Source organism: Lissotriton vulgaris, chromosome 12 (assembly GCF_964263255.1).
Source record: "Lissotriton vulgaris chromosome 12, aLisVul1.2, whole genome shotgun sequence".
NCBI lineage: Eukaryota > Metazoa > Chordata > Amphibia > Caudata > Salamandridae > Lissotriton > Lissotriton vulgaris.
Genome location: NC_141700.1, coordinates 531,707,046 through 531,728,308, shown reverse-complemented (window position 1 = coordinate 531,728,308; position 21,263 = coordinate 531,707,046). Strand labels below are relative to the sequence as shown.

General features: G+C 43.8%; 1 protein-coding gene across 2 annotated transcripts in view; it reads right to left on the bottom strand.

Annotated features, from left to right (window-relative positions):
- LOC147677677 (SLAM family member 5-like) overlaps positions 1–21,263 on the bottom strand; it is a 537,398-nt gene that overhangs the window by 372,250 nt on the left and 143,885 nt on the right. The window contains exon 2 of one of the 2 annotated variants that reach the window (XM_086946483.1): positions 16,340–16,672. The exons of the other annotated variant lie outside the window; for it this stretch is intronic. Coding sequence (XP_086802609.1) covers positions 16,340–16,672 — 333 coding nt within the window. The remainder of the gene's footprint in view (positions 1–16,339; positions 16,673–21,263) is intronic. 2 annotated transcript variants of the gene reach the window in all.

Here is a 21,263-nt window from a genome sequence, read left to right as displayed (position 1 = left end):
AACAAACAGTAGAACACTTGATATGTTAAGAGTATGCCTTTCAAATAATGTACTCAGCTTTGACAACAAGTACTACCTTCAGGAACAAGGGCCCTCTCATGTATACTAATGGTAAAGTGGAAGAATTTTGACTGTGGTATGATGCTTTTCATGAATTCACTCCAAATGTCATTTGTGGTAGGTGAGTTATCTGGACAACATTCTGTTGATCTGGCAAGAAACACTCCATCAATTCAAGAACTGTCTAAAAATAATTAAGTAAATCAAGTGGAACATACAAGCATCCTCCATTATCTCAACAAAACCAGTAGATTTCCTGGAACTTATTATTTGCATTGAGGACAACAACATTCAACCAAATTACACAACGAAGAACTTGCAAATAGCTTTCATCCTCCTGGTACTTTACAAAATATCTCAAAGGGTGATTTTTTTGAGAACTAAAAGAAAAGAGAGATTTCAAAGAACAAGCATAAGAATTAATTCACAACAAGAACTGAGCGGCTATAAACACCCAAACCTGGAAAATATAGTCTGGGACATAACTTCAAGAAATGCTGCTTCTAGAAGAAGAAATAATTCAGACAACGATCCAATCCCGTTTATTACTATCTTTCATAATGAACATTGTTGCATCAAACGTAGGTCTCAAGAATGTTAAAATTTGGTATTATATTCAATCAATCAAGGACAGGATTTCACCAGCTCCACAAATTGGATTTAGAAGAGCTCCAAATCTTAAACAAATGCTATGCCATTCAAAGTTTGTGTACACAATGAAATGAAACACAACCTATTTTTACAAAACAGAGGGGGTTTTACACAAGCTGTGAATGCCCCATCTGAAAACTGAGAATTAATTACTTTTTGGTGCAAAATTTTTCAACAAGTAAATCATGATTATAAAATAGCAGATAAATTGCAGCAGCGCATATGTCATCTACTTCATTCAATATCCCTGTCAAAAAATCTGCATCAGAAGTACAATTAGTCCCCTCAAACGAGACCTCCAGAATATTACTGAAATATGCACAAGACAGATACTAAAATATCACTGATGTAACACTTTCTACAGCTCCAATACCATAACAGGACTTTAAATGTCTTTGGACTGGAATAAATCCCACAACATTTTTAATGAGGAAAACTGGTACTGAGATGATGGACAAGAGAAAGCAAATAGACTTGAACAAAAAGCAGAGATAGGTTACTGCCTACATTGGCGATCTGACCACCTTAATTTCACCATTACAATTTGTTTACACAACTACTGCTAAGAATCACTGTGCATACTGACTTAAGCCAGTCACCACAAATTCCACTCTATACTTAATAAACAATGCTGCTCATATAGGCAACAGGTCTATAGGACTACAACGGTTAGCCATATGTATAATATTATTCACCAATTCTAGAACAAGAATACAAGGTACACATATTAACGGTTTTTAGTCCTAATAGAAATAATTATCAATATAGTGATGAGTAATTCAAATGCTTAAATTGTAACTAAAAAAAACTCGTGAGTCACAACACTATAACCTGTGTATTTCCAACTCTTCAATATCTACTGGATATAAAGATGAAACATGAACCAATCAGAAATATTTTCTCATTATGCTACAGTTACATGTAATAACTACATTTGAATCATGATAATGGAACAATAGATGGAGTATTAGAAATTGAGAAAAAAATTGATGTCATTTTAGGCTGTTTTTTAACATGTGAATATCATATATCTGGACACATATACCAAGACAGTGCAATCTGTCATTCCATGACATGATATGGACTTGAACAACTTACTATGTTATGGATTACTTTATTAGCAACCACTCAAGAAAACCTCAAATTATACACATATGTCCCTGACGTGCTTGTCTCAAGTGCATTCCCGTTTGTTAAGGTATTCATTTGCTTTTAGATTCAGGCCTTCAACAGCCATTGCTTTTGACAATACTAGCATTGCTGACAACCACAGCCATTTTTCTATTTTTGCTTCCAGTACTCGGTCTTCTTAATGGCTTCTGAACATTATTCAGACAGCAAATGTTCAAGCAGACACAGCTTGAACTGACTGTGCCTCTTGATTTCAGACCATAACAATGTCTAAGATTGCTCACCTGGCTCCATTGGACTTTTTGATAGACAGCCAACAGGTACACCATTGATATGCAATCCCCAGATCTAGTCTTGAGACCAGTGTCCTACACCTTTCTGCTACTTTTTTCTTCCCCCACTTGTTTTTAACCAATTTGTAATAAGGACTCACTTTATTTCAGGTAGGCAGTGACTACTCGGATATATTCCACATACTATTCTGTACGATTGACATATTACATCTTAATTATTTCCTTTCCATCTTTTTCTAATCAAGATCTAGCATGGGATGTTTTACTGCAATGTGTCACTGCTTCCTATTGCCATCATTGACCTTTCATGCTTCAACAGTCTTGCCCACCTAGGACTTGCTCCTACATTTCCAACCCCCATGACACTCGTGACTGGAAGATCTTATATGGGTTCCTAGGCATATTGTGCGAAACAGATCACATGACCATCCTTTTCCCCCCATCTCTATCATTAATACTGTATGATTCAAAAGGTCTCTGTAGTTAGTCATAGTTACCTTCAACATTATATGAGTACTCTACAGTATGTTTTCACAGGGTATTTACTATATAGTACACTACAGTTAGGATCCTGCATGGGCTGTCTCGTCCACATGCTTCTTCTCTCCCAGTTTCCACCATTGCCCGTTATGCGTGAAGGGTCTTCCCCATGCACTTACTCTTCCATTTCTCCCTCTTATACACAATGATTTTGGAACCAAACTACCATGGAAGAAAAAATATGTATGCCTATCAAGGGGTAAATACTTTTGGCCAAAGTCACCGACTCATAATTGTACCACAGATCATCCCGTTGGAACTCCGCCTATATCCTTATATGAGTGAAATAAAGATTGCACAACATACAGACAACAGACCACCCACTCTTTTTTCCTAACAAAGTGCTATCTCTTTTGCTCCTAGACTACTAGACATTCATTAGGAGTCACATACAGCATCTAACTTAAAAAGGATTGCCCAGCTCAGGTCATTTCATATGCCACCTTCACATTTTACCAAATGCAATGATTGACACATAGTCACTCCAACTTTCTTCCTTTCTATATCGTTTTACAACCGTAATAAGATTTGCAGGTTTTATTGTCCACAGAATCACTGCTATGTTTACACCTTTGAATCTGTGAACAAATCACATTTGCTGTGCTCCTCTGATTGTGGGTCATTCTGTGAAGTCATTGAAATGATAAACTAGAACTAAAAGCATATTAATAACCTGTGTATAAGATTTAACTATGGGTATTAACACAAGCCTAATGCTATATATGTACAGCTTTGAAAAATCTACAGAACTACCTGCTATTAGGGGCAAAACATATGTTGGCTCTTCACTCACAGAGGCTGATTGGAAACAATCATCAAGAATGAAAAAGTTGTTGAAGCATAATGACGTTGTTTCTGTTTGTTTTGCTCATATGTATAAATATTGTTCTAGCTAAAATATTTTGGCAAAATAAATGTTCCTTGAGTGGAGGCATTCAAAATACTGTGGAAGGTTTGGATTGTGAGCTCCCGTCTGATGTGACAGTCTCAGGACCCAGTCACTGCCAAAAAGTAAATTTCAGGAAAGTTAGGCAAATTGACTCCAAGAATTTTCCCGGTAGCTGACTGAACTCCCTTGGTGGTCAAGCTGAGCTAGAGAGTTCCTGGGCATTATCACAGCATGGAAACTCAGCATGCCCTAGCACTGATGTTACGTAAGTGGCCAATTGTACATAGTGAGTGAGACCATTGATTCGGGTCACTAGGCTCATTGATGCACATACTGTGAAAAGGCCCTGTGTGTGTTATTAGACATATTGATGAAAGTACTGTGTGAGGCTATAATACTCCTTAGTTCACCAGTTGATGTTTCCATAGTGTGAGGCCAGTGATGCTTGTCACTAAGCCCATTAGCACATTTGCTGTGTGGAACAGCTTCTTTTCTTAACAAGGTATGTTAATGCATTCGCTATGTGAGGCCACTTAGGCTCTTACCTAGACTCATTGATACTTGTACTACACAAGGTCACTGATGCTTGTTAACTTTGCTGACTCATGGTCTGACTGGGTCAGAAAATACACCCAGGCACCAAAATAAAAGTGCTCTCCATTATGGATTCAGATAACTAAAAATGTGGTACATGTCTGCAAATTGGGAAGTTTTGAATTTGTAAAGAGACACGCTGTATAGGTGTTGTGCAAGGTATGGAAGACTTTATGGATTTCAGCTTGCTGCAGGCAATGTTTGTTTTAATATCTGGGAAAAAAACAGCAAAAAACGGCCCACCAGACCATAGAGCAGGCCCACAAACAGCCAAAGAAATGGCCAACACACTGACCTGCCAGGCCAGCCTTCCGGGCATTAACTGTTTGCCCTATAGGCTAATCCGACCCTGGGCTGAATAATGCAATTCAATTCAATTTGAAAGCTTTTATTCTGTTAAATAGATCAACCATATAAGCAGTATAATCATAAATCAATCTACAATGAAAATGATAAAATATGACACTACAGGGTTAATAAAATATGACTACATAAGGGTTCAAAAGCATAAGCATAATCATAATAATCCAGATACAGAAAGTGCGAGTGGGCTAGCAAACATATATGGTCCTGGTAGAAAAAGTGCAATTACAGAAAGTTACATGATGCCCTAAAAATCATACAGTCATGTGTTAATGATCATCGATTTCCTAATGCTGATAGATTTTAAAAGAAATATAGCTAAATGAAAGCACAATCCTGGGTCCTCAGGTCTAAGGATCAACTTCATGGCGTCTTTAGTAGATCTTATATTATAGTATAAAAAGAATGGTATTAAATAAAATTTTCTAAAATGAGAATAGAATTTGCAAAATATTAACATGTGGCAGCAGCTTTGTCTGGACACTCCATCACATGGGCATGGTTGAGCAGAGCACTGTTTCATAACTGGGAAATGAACAAGATAATGTATGGTACCCAATCTGAAGCGTGTCAACACAAATCGATGTGATGCTCTTGTCACGACTGACAGGTAAGTTCGGAAACCCTGTTTAAGATCCAGTTGCAGATAAAAAATAAAAGTTGATTGGTTCTTAATAACATCGGAGCGGGCCTCTGTTTTGTGGGCTAATAGAATTGATTTTATCTCCGTTCTGGCAACAAAATCTGCACACCCAGGAACCAGCCGAATATCACAATTAAATAAGGATTTAAACCAGTAAGAAATATAATTAAGCCAAGGTATTCTTAGACAGTTCTCAATTTTTAGGCAGTCCCGTATTATAGATTGGGTGAACATTGTCTCCTCTTTAGACCATATTGATTTCCATAGTAGGAGAGGGCGAAATGAAGCCAAATCAGAAATATATTTAATGCCCACCTCACGATGAATAACTTCCGTGGAGGCCGATAAAGGTACACACAACAAGCATTTTAAAAATGAGTTTTCGGTTTGTTGTAACAGATTACCTTGGCAATGTCCCCAAACACCTGCCCCATAAAGTGCTGCAGTGACACATCGTATCTCATAAATTGTCAACATATCTTTGATACGTCGGTTGCCCAGTTTAGCAGCAAATCTAAAAATACCATTGATATTTCTCAAAATTTTAGAACAAGCATTTTCCTGTTCCGGAGCCCATGACCTGTTCCCTGCAAATGTAATACCCAAATGACAAAATGTTTTGACTATCTGGACCTTAGAACCTTCTATATGGTAAGATCTGGATGTTATTGGGTTCATGCCGAAAGCCATAACAAAAGTTTTCAATTTATTAATTAAAAGCTTTCTATTGACAATATAAGAGTAAAATTATTGATAAGACGCTTTAACACGATGGGGGTGTGAGAGAGTAAAACCTCATCATCAGCGTACAAGAGAATTGGGATAGGATTCCCATCCACCCTCGGTGCATCCGACTCAGACAATTTCAGGGCTGCGTCTACATCATTGATGAACAATGGAATAAGTAGTGGAGCTAGAACTCTGCCCTGTCGGATGCCTCTTTTAACTTTAAAAAGGGGGGTATATTCACCTGAGTAACCATACCGCGCCTTACTTGACAGCTCCCCCTATAATCTTGCCCAAAAAAAAACTATCTCTTTGGGAGCACCCATTTCTAGCAATAGGGGCCATAAAATAGAATGGTCTACCAAATCAAAAGCACTGCTGAGGTCAGCAAAACATAAATATAAATTACCCTCCTTTGCTAGGGTATACTTGCCGATCAAAAGATCCAAGTTGACACACTGCTCTAGTGTGCCAACTCCTTTTCTGAATCCATATTGTACTTGTGTGAGGACCGACTTCTCTGTAACCCAAGCTTCTAATCTTGATAGCATGACCCTACTCATGATCTTTATAGAGGAATCCAGTAAGGAAATTGGACGGTAATTACGTTCGTCAGTTTTTACTCCTTTCTTGTAGATTGGTATTATAATTGACTGGCCCCATGATGATGGAAATTTGTTCCCGACGGTGGCATTAAAAACTCTAGTTAAAAGTGGGGGCCATAGAACCATTTCGTTTTTATAAAGGTCTATCGGGACCCCATCGGGTCCCGGTGCCTTACCCCCTTACTACTAATTATACCCTCAGTGACCTCCTCTATGCTAATTGACAGGGGTATTATTGGCCAGTCAGTGGGGGATTGGGTAGGCAAAGTGGATGGAACATCTCTATCAATTGGATTAAAAAATGTTGAAAAGTTTTCTACCCAGGAATTGCAGTTAATATGGGAATGAAGTTCTGGTTTATGATCATCCTTCAAAAAGGTACTATTAACAGTATCCCAAAACAATTTACTATTTTTAGTGTCTGCTGCCTGGCTTAAATCTTCCCAGGCAATTTCTTGAAGCTCCACTTTTCTGGCTTTTGGGGCTGAAGCATATTCTGCACATAGAACCTTAATTGTATCCGGGTATCTTGGGTTACACCCCAGGGCTTGTTTGAGGCAACGTAGAGCCGCTGTACAATTATCTTCAAACCAGCCCACCTTAGGTTTTTTATTTCCGCTGACTGATTTCGTCAATAGGCTCTCAACAATATTATTGATCTTAGTGAAATTGGCGAGCATCAATTGTGGATCAACCTCATCCCCTAAGCAAACTTGGATTTCATTCTGGCATTGCATAATAACATCATACTGGATTTTAGATGGGTCCAAGCCAGCCCATTTTATCCGGACACCATTCGGTCTAATGGGGGCAATACACGGGCTATAGGAGACACCGGTTTCATTTTTAAAACCCCAACATAATAAATAAAGAGAAATACTATTATGATCCCTAGTTGGTTGATCCGTTATCCAAGGTAGTGAAAACAAATGTACACTATTACACAAAATTATATGATCAATATTGGACTTGCTTTTTTACCTGTGAATGTAGGGCGTTTCACATTATGTTTATCAGTGGCACAGTGCAATAATTCTAAATCCAGCTTAGCAACAATACCATTTAAAGCCATACCATATTCACAATGGGGGAAGTGCATATAACAATCATCGTCAGATTCCCCCCTCCTGTGCCCACAAACTTTAGTCAAAGATAGTGGGCATAATGAACATTAAAACACCAACCCAGAGAATAATAATCGATTTTCTAATGGTACTAGTCAGCTTCTCAAGTTCCCTTTCCAGGGCATAGACAACTGACCCGCGGTAAACACATTATTATAAAAATTGATCAAAATAACATCTTTACCCACGGGGGATGCCAGCCACATAATCTGGACATGGGTACCAACAATAGTACAAAATTTAATCTTACATTTATTCAAATTGGTGAAGATCAAGATCAAAAGACCACCCTTTGCTCTACCCGAATGGGAAGCCTGAGCTGGGAGCCAATGGGAGGTAAAACCCTCTACATAAATTGGTTCAATACTCCACCCCTCCTGTAGGCATATAATGTCATGTTGGGCCAAAATACAGTTAGACCATTATGTTGTACCTATTTTACTTTTAAAAGCAGAGATATCCCAGGTGGTGACTTGATACCCATTACCCGTATTGGCCTCATAAGCTTCCCGAAGGGGTGCTTCGTGCCCCGCCACTTCACTAGTGAAAATTAATTCTGCTGGAATAGATTCTGAATCGCTAAGGGTGGTCAGTGTCCATGTTACATTTGTGGGTAGCATTCTACCCTGCTCTATCATACATAGGTCGACCTTTCTAAATTAATTGTCATCGATCTTGTTTCCCGTTAAAGAGCTTTTGGGTACATATCTTTCCCGTTCTACCTGACTGGACTATATGGGTCCCTCACGTCAGTCATTAGTATCAAGATTACTCAAGGCCTGGTATCTATTGGCTACTGAAATAGCAAAATTGGGTAAGGTAGGAAGCAGGGGGAGGGGGCTAGCAGAGGTCCATTTCTAAGCCGACTACCATTTCCATGCATCATCATTAGATGTCAATAGAAGTACCCCAAAGGGAGAAGGGTAGTTTTAAATTCCTGGGTAGAAGGTGGTGGTGCGTTTTTAAGAGTATTGTTTGCCCACCTTGGAGACCGGAAATTAATGATGATACAATCGCCATCAAAGCATTTTTTAAGAGGCCCGATCCAGCCTACTCTACGTGTTGTCAAAATCTGACTTTCCCCTTCCATTGGGTAGCCACAATTGTTGGTCAACCAAAACACCACTTTGTTCATGAGTAAACCATGTTCTTCTACCTGACCAAGTTAGAGTTTGGGTACATTAACCAAAATTGCGACATAAGCACTACATTCGGGGGGCAATTTTATAGCCCTGGTGGTTTTTCTATCCCTATAAGCTGGAGTTCTTAAACCATCAAACTTTACGTTATTAGATTGAATACATTTTCCTGACTTATTTACAAGGGAAAGGGTTTTTAGGTTGCATTTTCCTGACTTAGTCTCTACTCTTTCCTTCTGGGGTTGTTCAGGTCTATAGTTATTAGTTAACATTTCTGTTACAATATTTGCATTTTTTTCCCCATTTGCCGCCTCTACGATAGGGATCCCTTCCTTAGAGTTATTACTGGGTTCACTACCCGGGGCAGTGATCAAGTTAATGGGGCCTACGATAACATCTTTCTGTTGGATCCTAATCGATTCATTTTGGAGTTCGCTGTTGACTTTATCCAGCGATCCACTGATCTTATAGATTTCTCTGGCTAAAATGTCAAGTTTTATATTGTGGAAGATGCACTGCTTGGTTTTGTGCAGTTGATCGTAAAGTTGGAAAGTTAGTGGTTTTTAGTGGTGCTCAGCCTGGAGGCGTCGAGGGTCCAACGGCGCCGATTGAAATAATTACAAACGTGAGACTAGAGGTACTCTAGTTGCATCCCATGGTTGGCACTCATCATTAGTTGTCTTTCCTTGCTATAAGAAAACGACTTTCATTCAATGTTCAAAAATTGATCATTTATTATGTTATTAAATTAATAAATGATCAATTTTTGAACATTGAATGAAAGTCGTTTTCTTATAGCAAGGAAAGACAACTAATGATGAGTGCCAACCATGGGATGCAACTAGAGTACCTCTAGTCTCACGTTTATAAAATGTCAAGTTTGTCATAAAGCGGCCTTAGGAGCTCTATCACTTTATCAGAAATGGCCGCTAATGTTAAACCATGCTGTGGAGGTCTATTCTAATCAAATGATCAGCAGGCGGACCTGGTTTCCCGATATGGGTATTCTTTTTATCTTTTTTTGTTTTAGGATTAGATTAGAATTCCCCTGTTCTAGGGCATTCTTTCTGCGTCCCTGGTCTTTTTCAGAGTCGGGGGGCTTTCAGTAATGGTCAAAGTAGGGGTCAAAGATATTCGAGTGCAGACCCCATTAATCCCTCCAGTATTAATGGCGTCCGTGTCTGTCTCTTCGACTAGCAATGAGTTATTAGTCGATTTATCAAATCTGGTCTCGCTAGAGGGACTAGTAGGGACCCTAACCTCATTCCCCTGTTCTCCCCACATATAGCTAGAACCCATAGACAGACGCTTTTCAGTGCGGTCTATTTCTTCTGAGAGAACATTAACCGCTTTAACAAAATATGAGTCAATCATAGTACAGGATTTGTCAATGAATGGTGTGACGATATTCCCCCTTGCCATGATATTACAAAAAAATAAAACTGTACAAAATAGAAAGGTAAAAAGGTAAATAATTGCCCCGAGAAGAGCACCGACAAGGGCATAAATTGTGGCTACCCAGATGTAATGTAGCAACTGCTAGTGGGGGGGGCTAGTGCAGAACAGCTGGTGTGGGCTTCGTAGAGTCCTGAAACCTTGAGTTCTTGCTTGCCAAAAATGTGCCCCCTAAACAGATCTCCTGCTGTGAAGCATCGCCACTAAGAATAAAGTACAATGTAGATTGACTATAAAGTGACACGTGCTGCGCAGTACAAATTAATCTGCTGCGGAAATGGACTCGCTAAGCTAAAACTTAGTTTTTGAACGGTCCACTAGGGGTAAAGTGCAAGGTAGATAGGCATTAAATAAAGTGACATGTGCTAGACAATGCAAATATATCACAGAGTTATTCGTAACCCCATAGTATCAAACATATAAAATTAAAAAGTAAAAGATAATTAAAACCAGTAAAATTAGCATGTAAAAGGGGTAGTGAGTCCAGGAGTATTAGCAGTTAAAATGACATTAAGGTGCAAATTGCAATTAAGGGTAATAGTCACCAAGGTCTGGGGTGAGTCGGATAAAGTATTCTGGGTCTCAGGTCACTCACAGTTCTGGATGAACACAAGACTGTCAGGCGTGATTCCTTTCCCCTGGTTCCAAGTTCCAATTGAAGTCCTGGTTGTTAGAAGGGGGGCCCTGCCCTGCCTCTTCCTGGCGATGACGGGTGCCGCAGGAAGGCTGGAGTGCTTAAAAACGTGTGCTGACTCCTTCCCCCTCACCTGATGCCACTGGATGGGAGCGCTGAGCACCCTGGGAGTTGGAGTCCCACCAGGGGCAGCGCGGGACAATCCAGATAAAAGTGACACTTGAGAGCAGCGTTTAACAAGTGCAGTAACCTGGGACAAAGATCCCACCAGGGTTTTTCAATTGCAGGTGCTTGCCCCTCACACGAGTGATGCTGCTTCTGGAACCCGCGCCGTTGGAAGGCTGGAGCGCTTAAAAGCATGCGCTGACTCCTCCCCCTCACCTGATGCCACTGGAGGGGAGCGCTGAGCACCCTGGGACTTGGAGTTCCACCAGGGGCAGCGCAGGATAATTCAGATAAAAGTGACGCTTGGGAGCAGCGTTTAACAAGTGCAGCACCCTGGGACAAAGATTCCACCAGGGTTTTTCAATTGCAGGAGCTTGCCCACCACACAAGTGATGTAGCTTCTGGAACCCGCACTGCGGAAAGGTTGCCTCACTTAAAAGCGCGTGCTGACTCCTCTGGAGACTGTGAGACGTGATACATTTCCCCTGGTTCCAAGTTCCAATCGAAGTCCTGGTTGTTAGAGGGGGGGACCTGCCCTGCCTCTTCCTGGCGATGACGGGCGCCGCAGGAAGGCTGGAGTGCTTAAAAACGTGTGCTGACTCCTTCCCCCTCACCTGATGCCACTGGATGGGAGCGCTGAGCACCCTGGGACTTGGAGTCCCACCAGGGGCAGCGCGGGACAATCCAGATAAAAGTGACACATGGGAGCAGCGGTTAACAAGTGCAGCAACCTGGGACAAAGATCCCACCAGGGTTTTTCAATTGCAGGTGCTTGCCCCTCACACGAGTGATGCAGCTTCTGGAACCCGCGCCGTGGGAATGCTGGAGCGCTTAAAAGCGCGTGCTGACTCCTCCCCCCTCACCTGATGCCACTGGAGGGGAGCGCTGAGCACCCTGGGACTTGGAGTCCCACCAGGGGCAGCGCGGGACAATCCAGATAAAAGTGACGCTTGGGAGCATCGTTTAACAACTGCAGCACCCTGGGACAAAGATCCCACCAGGGTTTTCCAAATGCAGGAGCTTGCCCCCCACACGAGTGATGCAGCTTCTGGAACCCGCGCCGCGGGAAGGCTGGAGCACTTAAAAGCGCGTGCTGACTCCTCTGAAGACTGTCCGACGTGATACCTTTCCCCTGGTTCCAAATTCCAATCGAAGTCCTGGTTGTTAGAGGGGGGGGGCCTGCCCTGCCTCTTCCTGGCAATGACGGGCGCTGCAGGAAGGCTGGAGTGCTTAAAAGCGCGTGCTGACTCCTCCCCCCTCACCTGATGCCACTGGAGGGGAGCGCTGAGCACCCTCGGACTTGGAGTCCCACCAGGGGCAGCGCAGGACAATCCAGATAAAAGTGACACTTGAGAGCAGCGTTTAACAAGTGCAGTAACCTGGGACAAAGATCCCACCAGGGTTTTTCAATTGCAGGTGCTTGCCCCTCACACGAGTGATGCTGCTTCTGGAACCCGCGCCGTTGGAAGGCTGGAGCGCTCAAAAGCATGCACTGACTCCTCCCCCCTCACCTGATGCCACTGGAGGGGAGCGCTGAGCACCCTGGGACTTGGAGTCCCACCAGGGGCAGCGCAGGATAATTCAGACAAAAGTGACGCTTGGGAGCAGCGTTTAACAGGTGCAGCACCCTGGGACAAAGATTCCACCAGGGTTTTTCAATTGCAGGAGCTTGCCCACCACACAAGTGATGTAGCTTCTGGAACCCGCACTGCGGAAAGGTTGCCTCGCTTAAAAGCGCGTGCTGACTCCTCTGGAGACTGTCAGACGTGATACATTTCCCCTGGTTCCAAGTTCCAATCGAAGTCCTGGTTGTTAGAGGGGGGGACCTGCCCTGCCTCTTCCTGGCGATGACGGGCGCCGCAGGAAGGCTGGAGTGCTTAAAAACGTGTGCTGACTCCTTCCCCCTCACCTGATGCCACTGGATGGGAGCGCTGAGCACCCTGGGACTTGGAGTCCCACCAGGGGCAGCGCGGGACAATCCAGATAAAAGTGACACATGGGAGCAGCGGTTAACAAGTGCAGCAACCTGGGACAAAGATCCCACCAGGGTTTTTCAATTGCAGGTGCTTGCCCCTCACACGAGGGATGCAGCTTCTGGAACCCGCGCCGTGGGAATGCTGGAACGCTTAAAAGCGCGTGCTGACTCCTCCCCCCTCACCTGATGCCACTGGAGGGGAGCGCTGAGCACCCTGGAACTTGGAGTCCCACCAGGGGCAGCGCGGGACAATCCAGATAAAAGTGACGCTTGGGAGCATCGTTTAACAACTGCAGCACCCTGGGACAAAGATCCCACCAGGGTTTTCCAAATGCAGGAGCTTGCCCCCTACACGAGTGATGCAGCTTCTGGAACCCGCGCCGCAGGAAGGCTGGAGCACTTAAAAGCGCGTGCTGACTCCTCTGAAGACTGTCCGACGTGATACCTTTCCCCTGGTTCCAAATTCCAATCAAAGTCCTGGTTGTTAGAGGGGGGGTCCCTGCCCTGTCTCTTCCTGGCAATGACGGGCGCTGCAGGAAAGCTGGAGTGGTTAAAAGCGCGTGCTGACTCCTCCCCCCTCACCTGATGCCACTGGATGGGAGCGCTGAGCACCCTGGGACTTGGAGTCCCACCAGGGGCAGCGCGGGACAATCCAGATAAAAGTGACGCTTGGGAGCAGCGTTTAACAAGTGCAACAACCTTGAACAAAGATCCCGCCAGGGTTTTTCAATTGCAGGTGCTTGCCCCTCACACGAGTGATGCAGCTTCTGGAACCCGCGCCGCGGGAAGGCTGGAGCGCTTAAAAGCGCATGCTGACTGCTCCCCCCTCACCTGATGCCACTGGAGGGGAGCGCTGAGCACCCTGGGACTTGGAGTCCCACCAGGGGCAGCGCGGGACAATCCAGATAAAAGTGACCCTTGGGAGCATCGTTTAACAAGTGCAGCACCCTGGGACAAAGATCCCACCAGGGTTTTCCAATTGCAGGAGCTTGCCCTTCACACAAGTGATGCAGCTTCTGGAACCCGCTCCGCAGGAAGGCTGGAGCGCTTAAAAGCGTGCGCTGACTCCTCCCCCCTCACCTGATGCCACTGGAGGGGAGCGCTGAGCACCCTGGGACTTGGAGTCCCACCAGGGGCAGCACGGGACAATCCAGATAAAAGTGACGCTTGGAGGCAGCGTTTAACAAGTGCAGCACCCTGGGACAAAGATCCCACCAGGGTTTTTCAATTGCAGGAGCTTGCCCCCCACACGAGTGATGCAGCTTCTGGAACCCGGCTGACTAATGCATTTATTGAGTTGGGTCATAGATTTTCACTATTAGGAAGATTAATGCAGGTGATATTTGCTGACACTGATGCTCCTTACTATGCCCATCTCTTCATGTACTGTGTGGGGTCAAGGAGATCCATGGGAGCCTTCTGTGCTCTTCAACGGCCCCTCCCAGTACCCTACAAAGTGAACATGCACCTGGAGATTATCAAGAAGTGAACATGCACCCGTAAATTATCAAGAGACTCCAGGTTGTGCATATCGTTTGTTATTTCCTCCCTGGCACTTTGTAGGGTGAAAACAGTGGGCTGGTATGCCACTTCCACGCAGTCTGTACAACGCAATTCTTAACCACGAATATGCCTTTACCACACATGCCTTTACAATGATTTATGCGTTGTCAAAGCATGTGTGGTAAACACATTTCTGTGGTTAAGACCTGATGCCCTCTGACCCCTGCCCCCGCCCTAAGTCCTAAAACTACCCCCTCCCTCCTAAAAACCAACCCCCTCCCCATTGAGCCACCACCCCTGAAAATTACCCTGAGCCCCCACCACACCTGAAAACTACCCCGAACACCCACCACCCCTAAAAACTACCTTGAACCCCCACCACCCCTGAAAACTACCCCGAATCTCCCATCCCTGAAAACTACCCCAAACCCCACCACCCCTTAAAACTACCCCAAACCCCTAACCCTAAAAAACTAACCCGAACCGGCACCACCCCTGAAAACTACCAAGAACTCCCACCACCCCTTAAAACTACCCAAACCCCCACTGCCCCTGAAAACTACCCCCCCCCCCCCCAGACCTGGCCCCAGACCCACTTACCTGTCCATGTCCGCTTCCCGACACTCCTCTTTCAAGTCCCCGCCCATTCCGAACGCTAGAGAACATTTGACTTAACCATAGATATGCGAGGTTAAAGCAAATTCGTTGTTTGGTTGCATGGTTGCGCTTGCGGACATCGGAAAGTCATGGCTCTGGCCGTGTAGTTCCGAATGTTTCACTAATATGCCTAATATGCCAAAAGCACAGGTGAAAGCAGAACATGTTCCAATTCGACATCTGAACCATAGAGAGTGTTTTTCTTTGCAGTGTTAACTCTTTTCTTTGTGCAAAGTCTAGAACTCAAAAGCAGTGTTCTCGAATGACAGGGAGCAGTGTTAATCCCCTAAACCTAGTAGTTTTGCTGCCTGAGCCTGGTCAACAAATCGATACATTCAATAATACGTGAAGCACAAGACTCTCCACAAACAGGATAGAGAATAATTGATTTTCAAACCATGCAATGTGTCTAAGGGTTAGTGGTTTACAAAAGACAAATATCAGGTTAGCCTCCATTAATAATGAAAATGTACATGGTTCTATTACTATGCAATTCAAATAAATCAAAATATTATAAATTAGAGGACAAACCAACATGGGATCGCCTCTATGAGAAGGATAAAGTCAGTTCTCTTTCTCAGTGAGCACTCTAAAATCTCCAACTCTGCTCTATATTCATAATCATTTGAAGTAAACATGCACTAGCTCTAACATTTTACAGACCTACATGCAATTCTCATAAGACTGTCCAATCAGATAAAAGCGAGATGGTAAAATGAAATGCTCGTTGGGTTCTCAAAGTCTCTCACAGTGCTAGCTTCTCTCTGAGTTCTAAAAATTACACAATCTGTAACAAGATAAGGTACATGAACTAGTCAGCACACTGCAGGTGTCTTCTTTAATGGGTAATTCATAAAAACATTCCAGGATAATAAGAAAGAAAAGAAAACATTTCTTCACAAGGGAAAAAAGGAAAAAATATAGCTTTCAACAATTATAACTCCAGTTTGACTAGAAATAAAATAGTTACATGTCACAAAACAACATTCACCTTTCTAAAATTCAGGCCTACGTCAGCGCTAGTCAGTCTAAATGTGCATAACATGATTTGTCTCCACAAATAGCATTTACAAGTCTATGAGTCAATGCTGTGTTAATGTAAACCATTTAATATAAAATCCTGTCCAGTGGTGAGCACTACCTGTAAAGTGAGTTCCTCTCTGGCCTTTACATAATGTTAATAAAGACTTACTGAGTACACGAAGCTTGCAACTTTTCCTTATCGTATATACTGTATATAGTTCACGTTCATCCAAGAGAAGTTTCAATGTGTAATCTCCACTGTCTTCCATTTTCAGATCCCAGATCTTTAAAGATCCGTTTTGTCCGTTTATAGATATTCTTCCTTTGAATTGTTTGTTTTTTTGAATTAGTTCTTTTTCTGCTGTTAATTCAGCTAAAACACTGTCGTTGAAATACCATATCATATCTCCAACCTCAAAGTCACCTTCAGCGGGGATCGTCACTTCGGTGGTCACAAATGCATACATTACAGGGGGTGGCCAATGAAACGAGGGTTCTACACCTGAGAAGAGAGAAAAGATTTCAGGAAATATAGCCCCTCCCAGCGCAGTGGGCAATGCTAGAGCGCATATTTCAAAAAAACGAAAAATGCATTTTTTAAGATGATGAAACATTTGTCAAAAAACGTTGTGTACATTTTTTTTTAATTCAATAAATGGAGTCATTTAGTTAAATGGTTAGAAACTGTGACAGCTTCCTAACCACCACAGGACGCATTCATTTCACAAAGCAAATTTCTAAGAGGCCACCACGATTAAAATGCCCGTGGAAGTTACCAAAACGAGAACACTGGAACACACCCTAGAATTCAAAATGAAAGCCATAAGCATTGTTACCTTGAGCTTTTTCACACAGCCAAATACCTCTCTGGTGCTTTGGGGTTTTAATTTAGTCCTATTGCTCATTCATTAATGTTACATCAGCATTGACCAGTGATGTTTAAGGCAGCCCGAAATAAGTCAGGCTTTTTCACACCCTTTCACTTTGTAATTGTTTACAGCACCTGCTCAAATATTTCCTACTTTTTCACAAAAAAGCGTTGATGGATAGAGGAGCTTAAGAGACTACAGACATGTAAGGTGGATTTTACACTGCCAAGCTCTGTAATGATAACAAAAATATATCTTGATTTATTCCCTTGATAATAGTATTCTTTCGGATTAATACTCTGTTTCCCGCCATAAATATAAAAGGAGTGGCATCAGCCCTGTAGCCCGTGCTTACTTTATAAAAAAAAATATGAGTGACAGGGCCCTCGTCAGGATGCCACGGAAGTGTGCACCACCCATTGCCCCTGCCAGGGCTGCCAATGAGAGTACCGAAACAACTACTAACCACCACACTCCTACAAATGTGACAATGCAGAATATTATGGGCCCCCAAAGCAATAGGAATGGCTTGGGTTGCAGGTATTAGTCATTTTTAATGTATATAAGTCTGTTGGCAACACCCAAACAAACTCTAACATTCCTAAGGCTAACTACCCACTTTCAATCCCCTAGTCTGCCCTAGTCTGACTCTGCACGCAGAAAAAGTTTGCAGCAACACGAAGGGAACTACTATACAGCAATGGGCGATTCAAATCAGCAGGAAGAGAAGCATGGGGTGGGGGGGGCAGAATCCAGAGAGCCCAGCTTTGAAGGTACCCTGGGGAAAAGCTACAAATTCTGGTTTGGGGCTGGCCAATGATAGTGCTGGCTCAATTAAAACCCATGCACAGACTACTCAGCTTGCACAGTGCGACTTCTCAAATGTGGAGGCTGGCCTTTGTTCAGAAGGGACACAGGCAAGACTTGGTGGCCCCGGACCCCAGAGCAGGTGAATCATTAAACAACAATGTCAGCCCCCGAGGGAAGTAGGGTCGCAGACCAGTGTTCCCCGGGGGTTCTTTGCGCAATGGGGCAGAAGGACATGCTGGGGAAGGGGTCAAGGGGTTGGGGGTTAATGTATAAAGGTGCAGGAGGGGAGGTCTCAGCCTCTTCCTGCACCTTGGCATCACCAGGGGAGGGTTAAGAAATATTAGTGGGCATTTTTTGTTAGTAGCGTAGTTGTAGGGATAGCCATCTGTACTCAGTCGAGTGTTGCTGGCGGTAGATTGTCGGAACTTATTGTGGTCGAATATAAGCTCAATCAATTACCTGGCAGCGGAGGGCATGTAGGAGCCCGACCATGAGGCAGTGCGGGCCACGCAGACCTGCTGCGGCCTGGTGTCCTGGACTAGGCATGGGTCGGCATGGTCTGACCCCTGCGAACCGCCTCAGCAGGCATTGCTGCAGCAGTAGCAATATGCCAAGAAGAGCCGCCACCGTCTAAGAATGGAACAGAATCCAAGCAGTGAGGCCAGCCAAGCAGCAGCAATCCAAGTGCGGAGGCCACAGGCAGAGTCTGCCCACGTGGTTGCAGGACGATGCACCCAACGCTGGGACGGTGATTCAGGGGGGCGGGCCAAGCACTGAGGAACCTGCCCAGCAGCACACTGGAGCCAGTATTAGGCCTGGGGAAGTGGGCAGCCCGGATTATGTTTTGGGCACTCATCCCCTCCCAGCAGGACTCCGGGGCCGGTAGGAGTCAGAGTGAAGAAAGGCTCGGGGAGATGAGGCACCACTGGACCTCACCTGGAGGCCTCTCCCTGGGAGTATGCTGGGAGGGGATGAGTTCAGAATGCCCCCAATCAAACCATGGGCTCTGAGAGGGGCGGGGGGGGGGGGCGAGCAGACTTCCTCAGTTGTTCAGGAGGGGCACAATGAGGTAGGCAGCAGGAGGATGTGACAGAGAGCAAGTGGGGTTCATTGTGTGCTACAGACGAAGGAGTGCAAGGGGGGCTTGCACTGTTTCCAGGGGCACTCCAGTTGGAGATAAAACTCCTAAGTTATGATTTCATCAGTGCATTTCGTATGGATCAAACAAGCGTAATCGAGGTAATCTTTCTTGAAAGGTCATTTATTTGGTGGGTCAAATATTAAATCATCATAGTGACTCCTTTGTGAAATGAAGCGTTAAAGAAAACGTTTAAACAACATCCATGGATCTATGCATCATCCCTATGCATTTCGGGCGGAGCCCTTCGTCAGGGGATAGCAAAGGATCTGTAAGTAAATGAATCGATATCAGGAAGGGGAGCTAGCAACCACAGGTTAAATAAAACGTTTTATGTGGGTGAAATGAAAACATGCATGTCTGAAGTAACGTCATAGGGAAAAGAAAACATGTGCACAAAATGAACCATATCGTGCTGTCAGAAGTTGAAGAGAAAAAAATGAGCCTTGTCGTGCTGTCAAAGTGGGTGGAAAAGGAATCGCCGTGTCATAGATGAAAAGAACCCGGAGTAGTGCCTAATGGATCCGAGACCCATTGCATGTGCGTAAAATTGGTGACAATCGAAAACTCGGAATTCAAATGGTGGGGTTTTAGCAAAGTACCAGTGAAAGAACTAGCCATACGAGTGAAGGTGAGGAAGGAAAAAAGCTTACCGATGGGTGAAAGTCGCAACGCGCCAAACGCCGTGTTGCCAAAGGTTGGTGAACGAACGAGAGTAATACGGAAGTAAATAAACTACCGTGAAGATAAAAAGCGGACTGGCGGAAGTATAGGTGGATAGAACTATCGTATCGGTGAATACTCAATGGAGTTAAAAACATCATAAAGTGCACAGAAAAATGTGGTGAAACATTAGTATAACGTATCGAGTGAAAATAAAAGCCAAAATTTAGCGGGAGCTAGCACAACATTCATACTCGAAAGTGGCGGCCATCTTTGAATGGGCTCTGAGTGGTATACATACGCTGTAGTATCATAGTTGATATGACAATAAATGCATCAAAAAATGGACAGAAGGTATAAGTGAATGGTAAGTGAAGGAGAAAAAGGTGGGAAAACCAGCTGAAGTGAGTAACAAAGAGCTGAAGCTTAAGAAAGAATACAAAACGGTAGAGAAAATTATACCAGAGAGATTGTAAACAGGGGGAGAGTAAAGTGTAAGGAGTCAGGAAAAAACTAAGCAAGAAATTGCAGTGTGACAACCACTTAAGCTAAAGGAAAGGGGGGAGTAGGGAAAGTGAAAACGTAGAAAAACAGAATAAAGACATGTAGTTTCAGACAGAAAACAAATGAATGTATATAGGTTGGGACAACAACTCTCTATAAGAAGCAACTGTATTCGAGTCTGTCATTAAGCCCCTTGGGCTGGCAGGCATCCAGTCTCTTGATCCACTGTCACGATTAGCCAGACTGACCAACCTGGATATCCAGTACAGCAGGAGCGAGGTCGAAGTGAACTTCCTTCCACCCTAGACTCGGTACCACAGCCAAGCGTAAGCTTAACACTTGCCTATCGGACCCGGTCCAGGGAAGGGGAAAAGTGGATAAATAAAATATAAAGATGTGGCAGCCAGAAACCATCTACAGGATTTTGACAACAGGAGAAAACGCCAAACGTTGCGGTTGTAGATAGGTACCTGCACAGGGATACAAAAGCAAGACAGTTACCTATCGCCCACCCCTTCTTTCTCTTTCTCTGTATTATATAGAAGGACTGGCACTTACTCAATAAGGCTTCCACTTTAGCGTAATGAAAAAGAAGGCAAAATAGTAAAAATAAAGGAAAAGAAAAGAAGAAAGGATCTGCCCAGAATCCTTGTATCAGAGAAGAAGCAAAAGGCTTCTAAAGTACTCATCAGCGATGTCACCGTCTGGTGTAGTAAACCATATAATCATAAATCCAATGGGATGATTCCAAAAGTCATACACAAAATGATGCACGGTTAAAGAGTTCTGAATCCGAGCCACTCAACGGCTCAATAATTCCACAAAATGTTCAGCAAGGTACCATTGCCATTAAAACAACAGAGGACAAAAAAACAGTTGTGCAAAACAAACAGAAGAGATTCAAAAACCACTCTTCTATGCTAGCAACCGCTAGAAAATACACACGGTCTAAGTTAGGTCACTGGAGTCATATAGTGTTAAACGGCACACTTCCTAAATTGTGTTCCAATTTCAAGGCACAACTTGTACCCCAGCTCACCACACGGCTTCACCGCCGTTATCCGTGTAAGTGTGACTCCTCCACGCTGCTTTGCTTCCAGCGCGGCTCC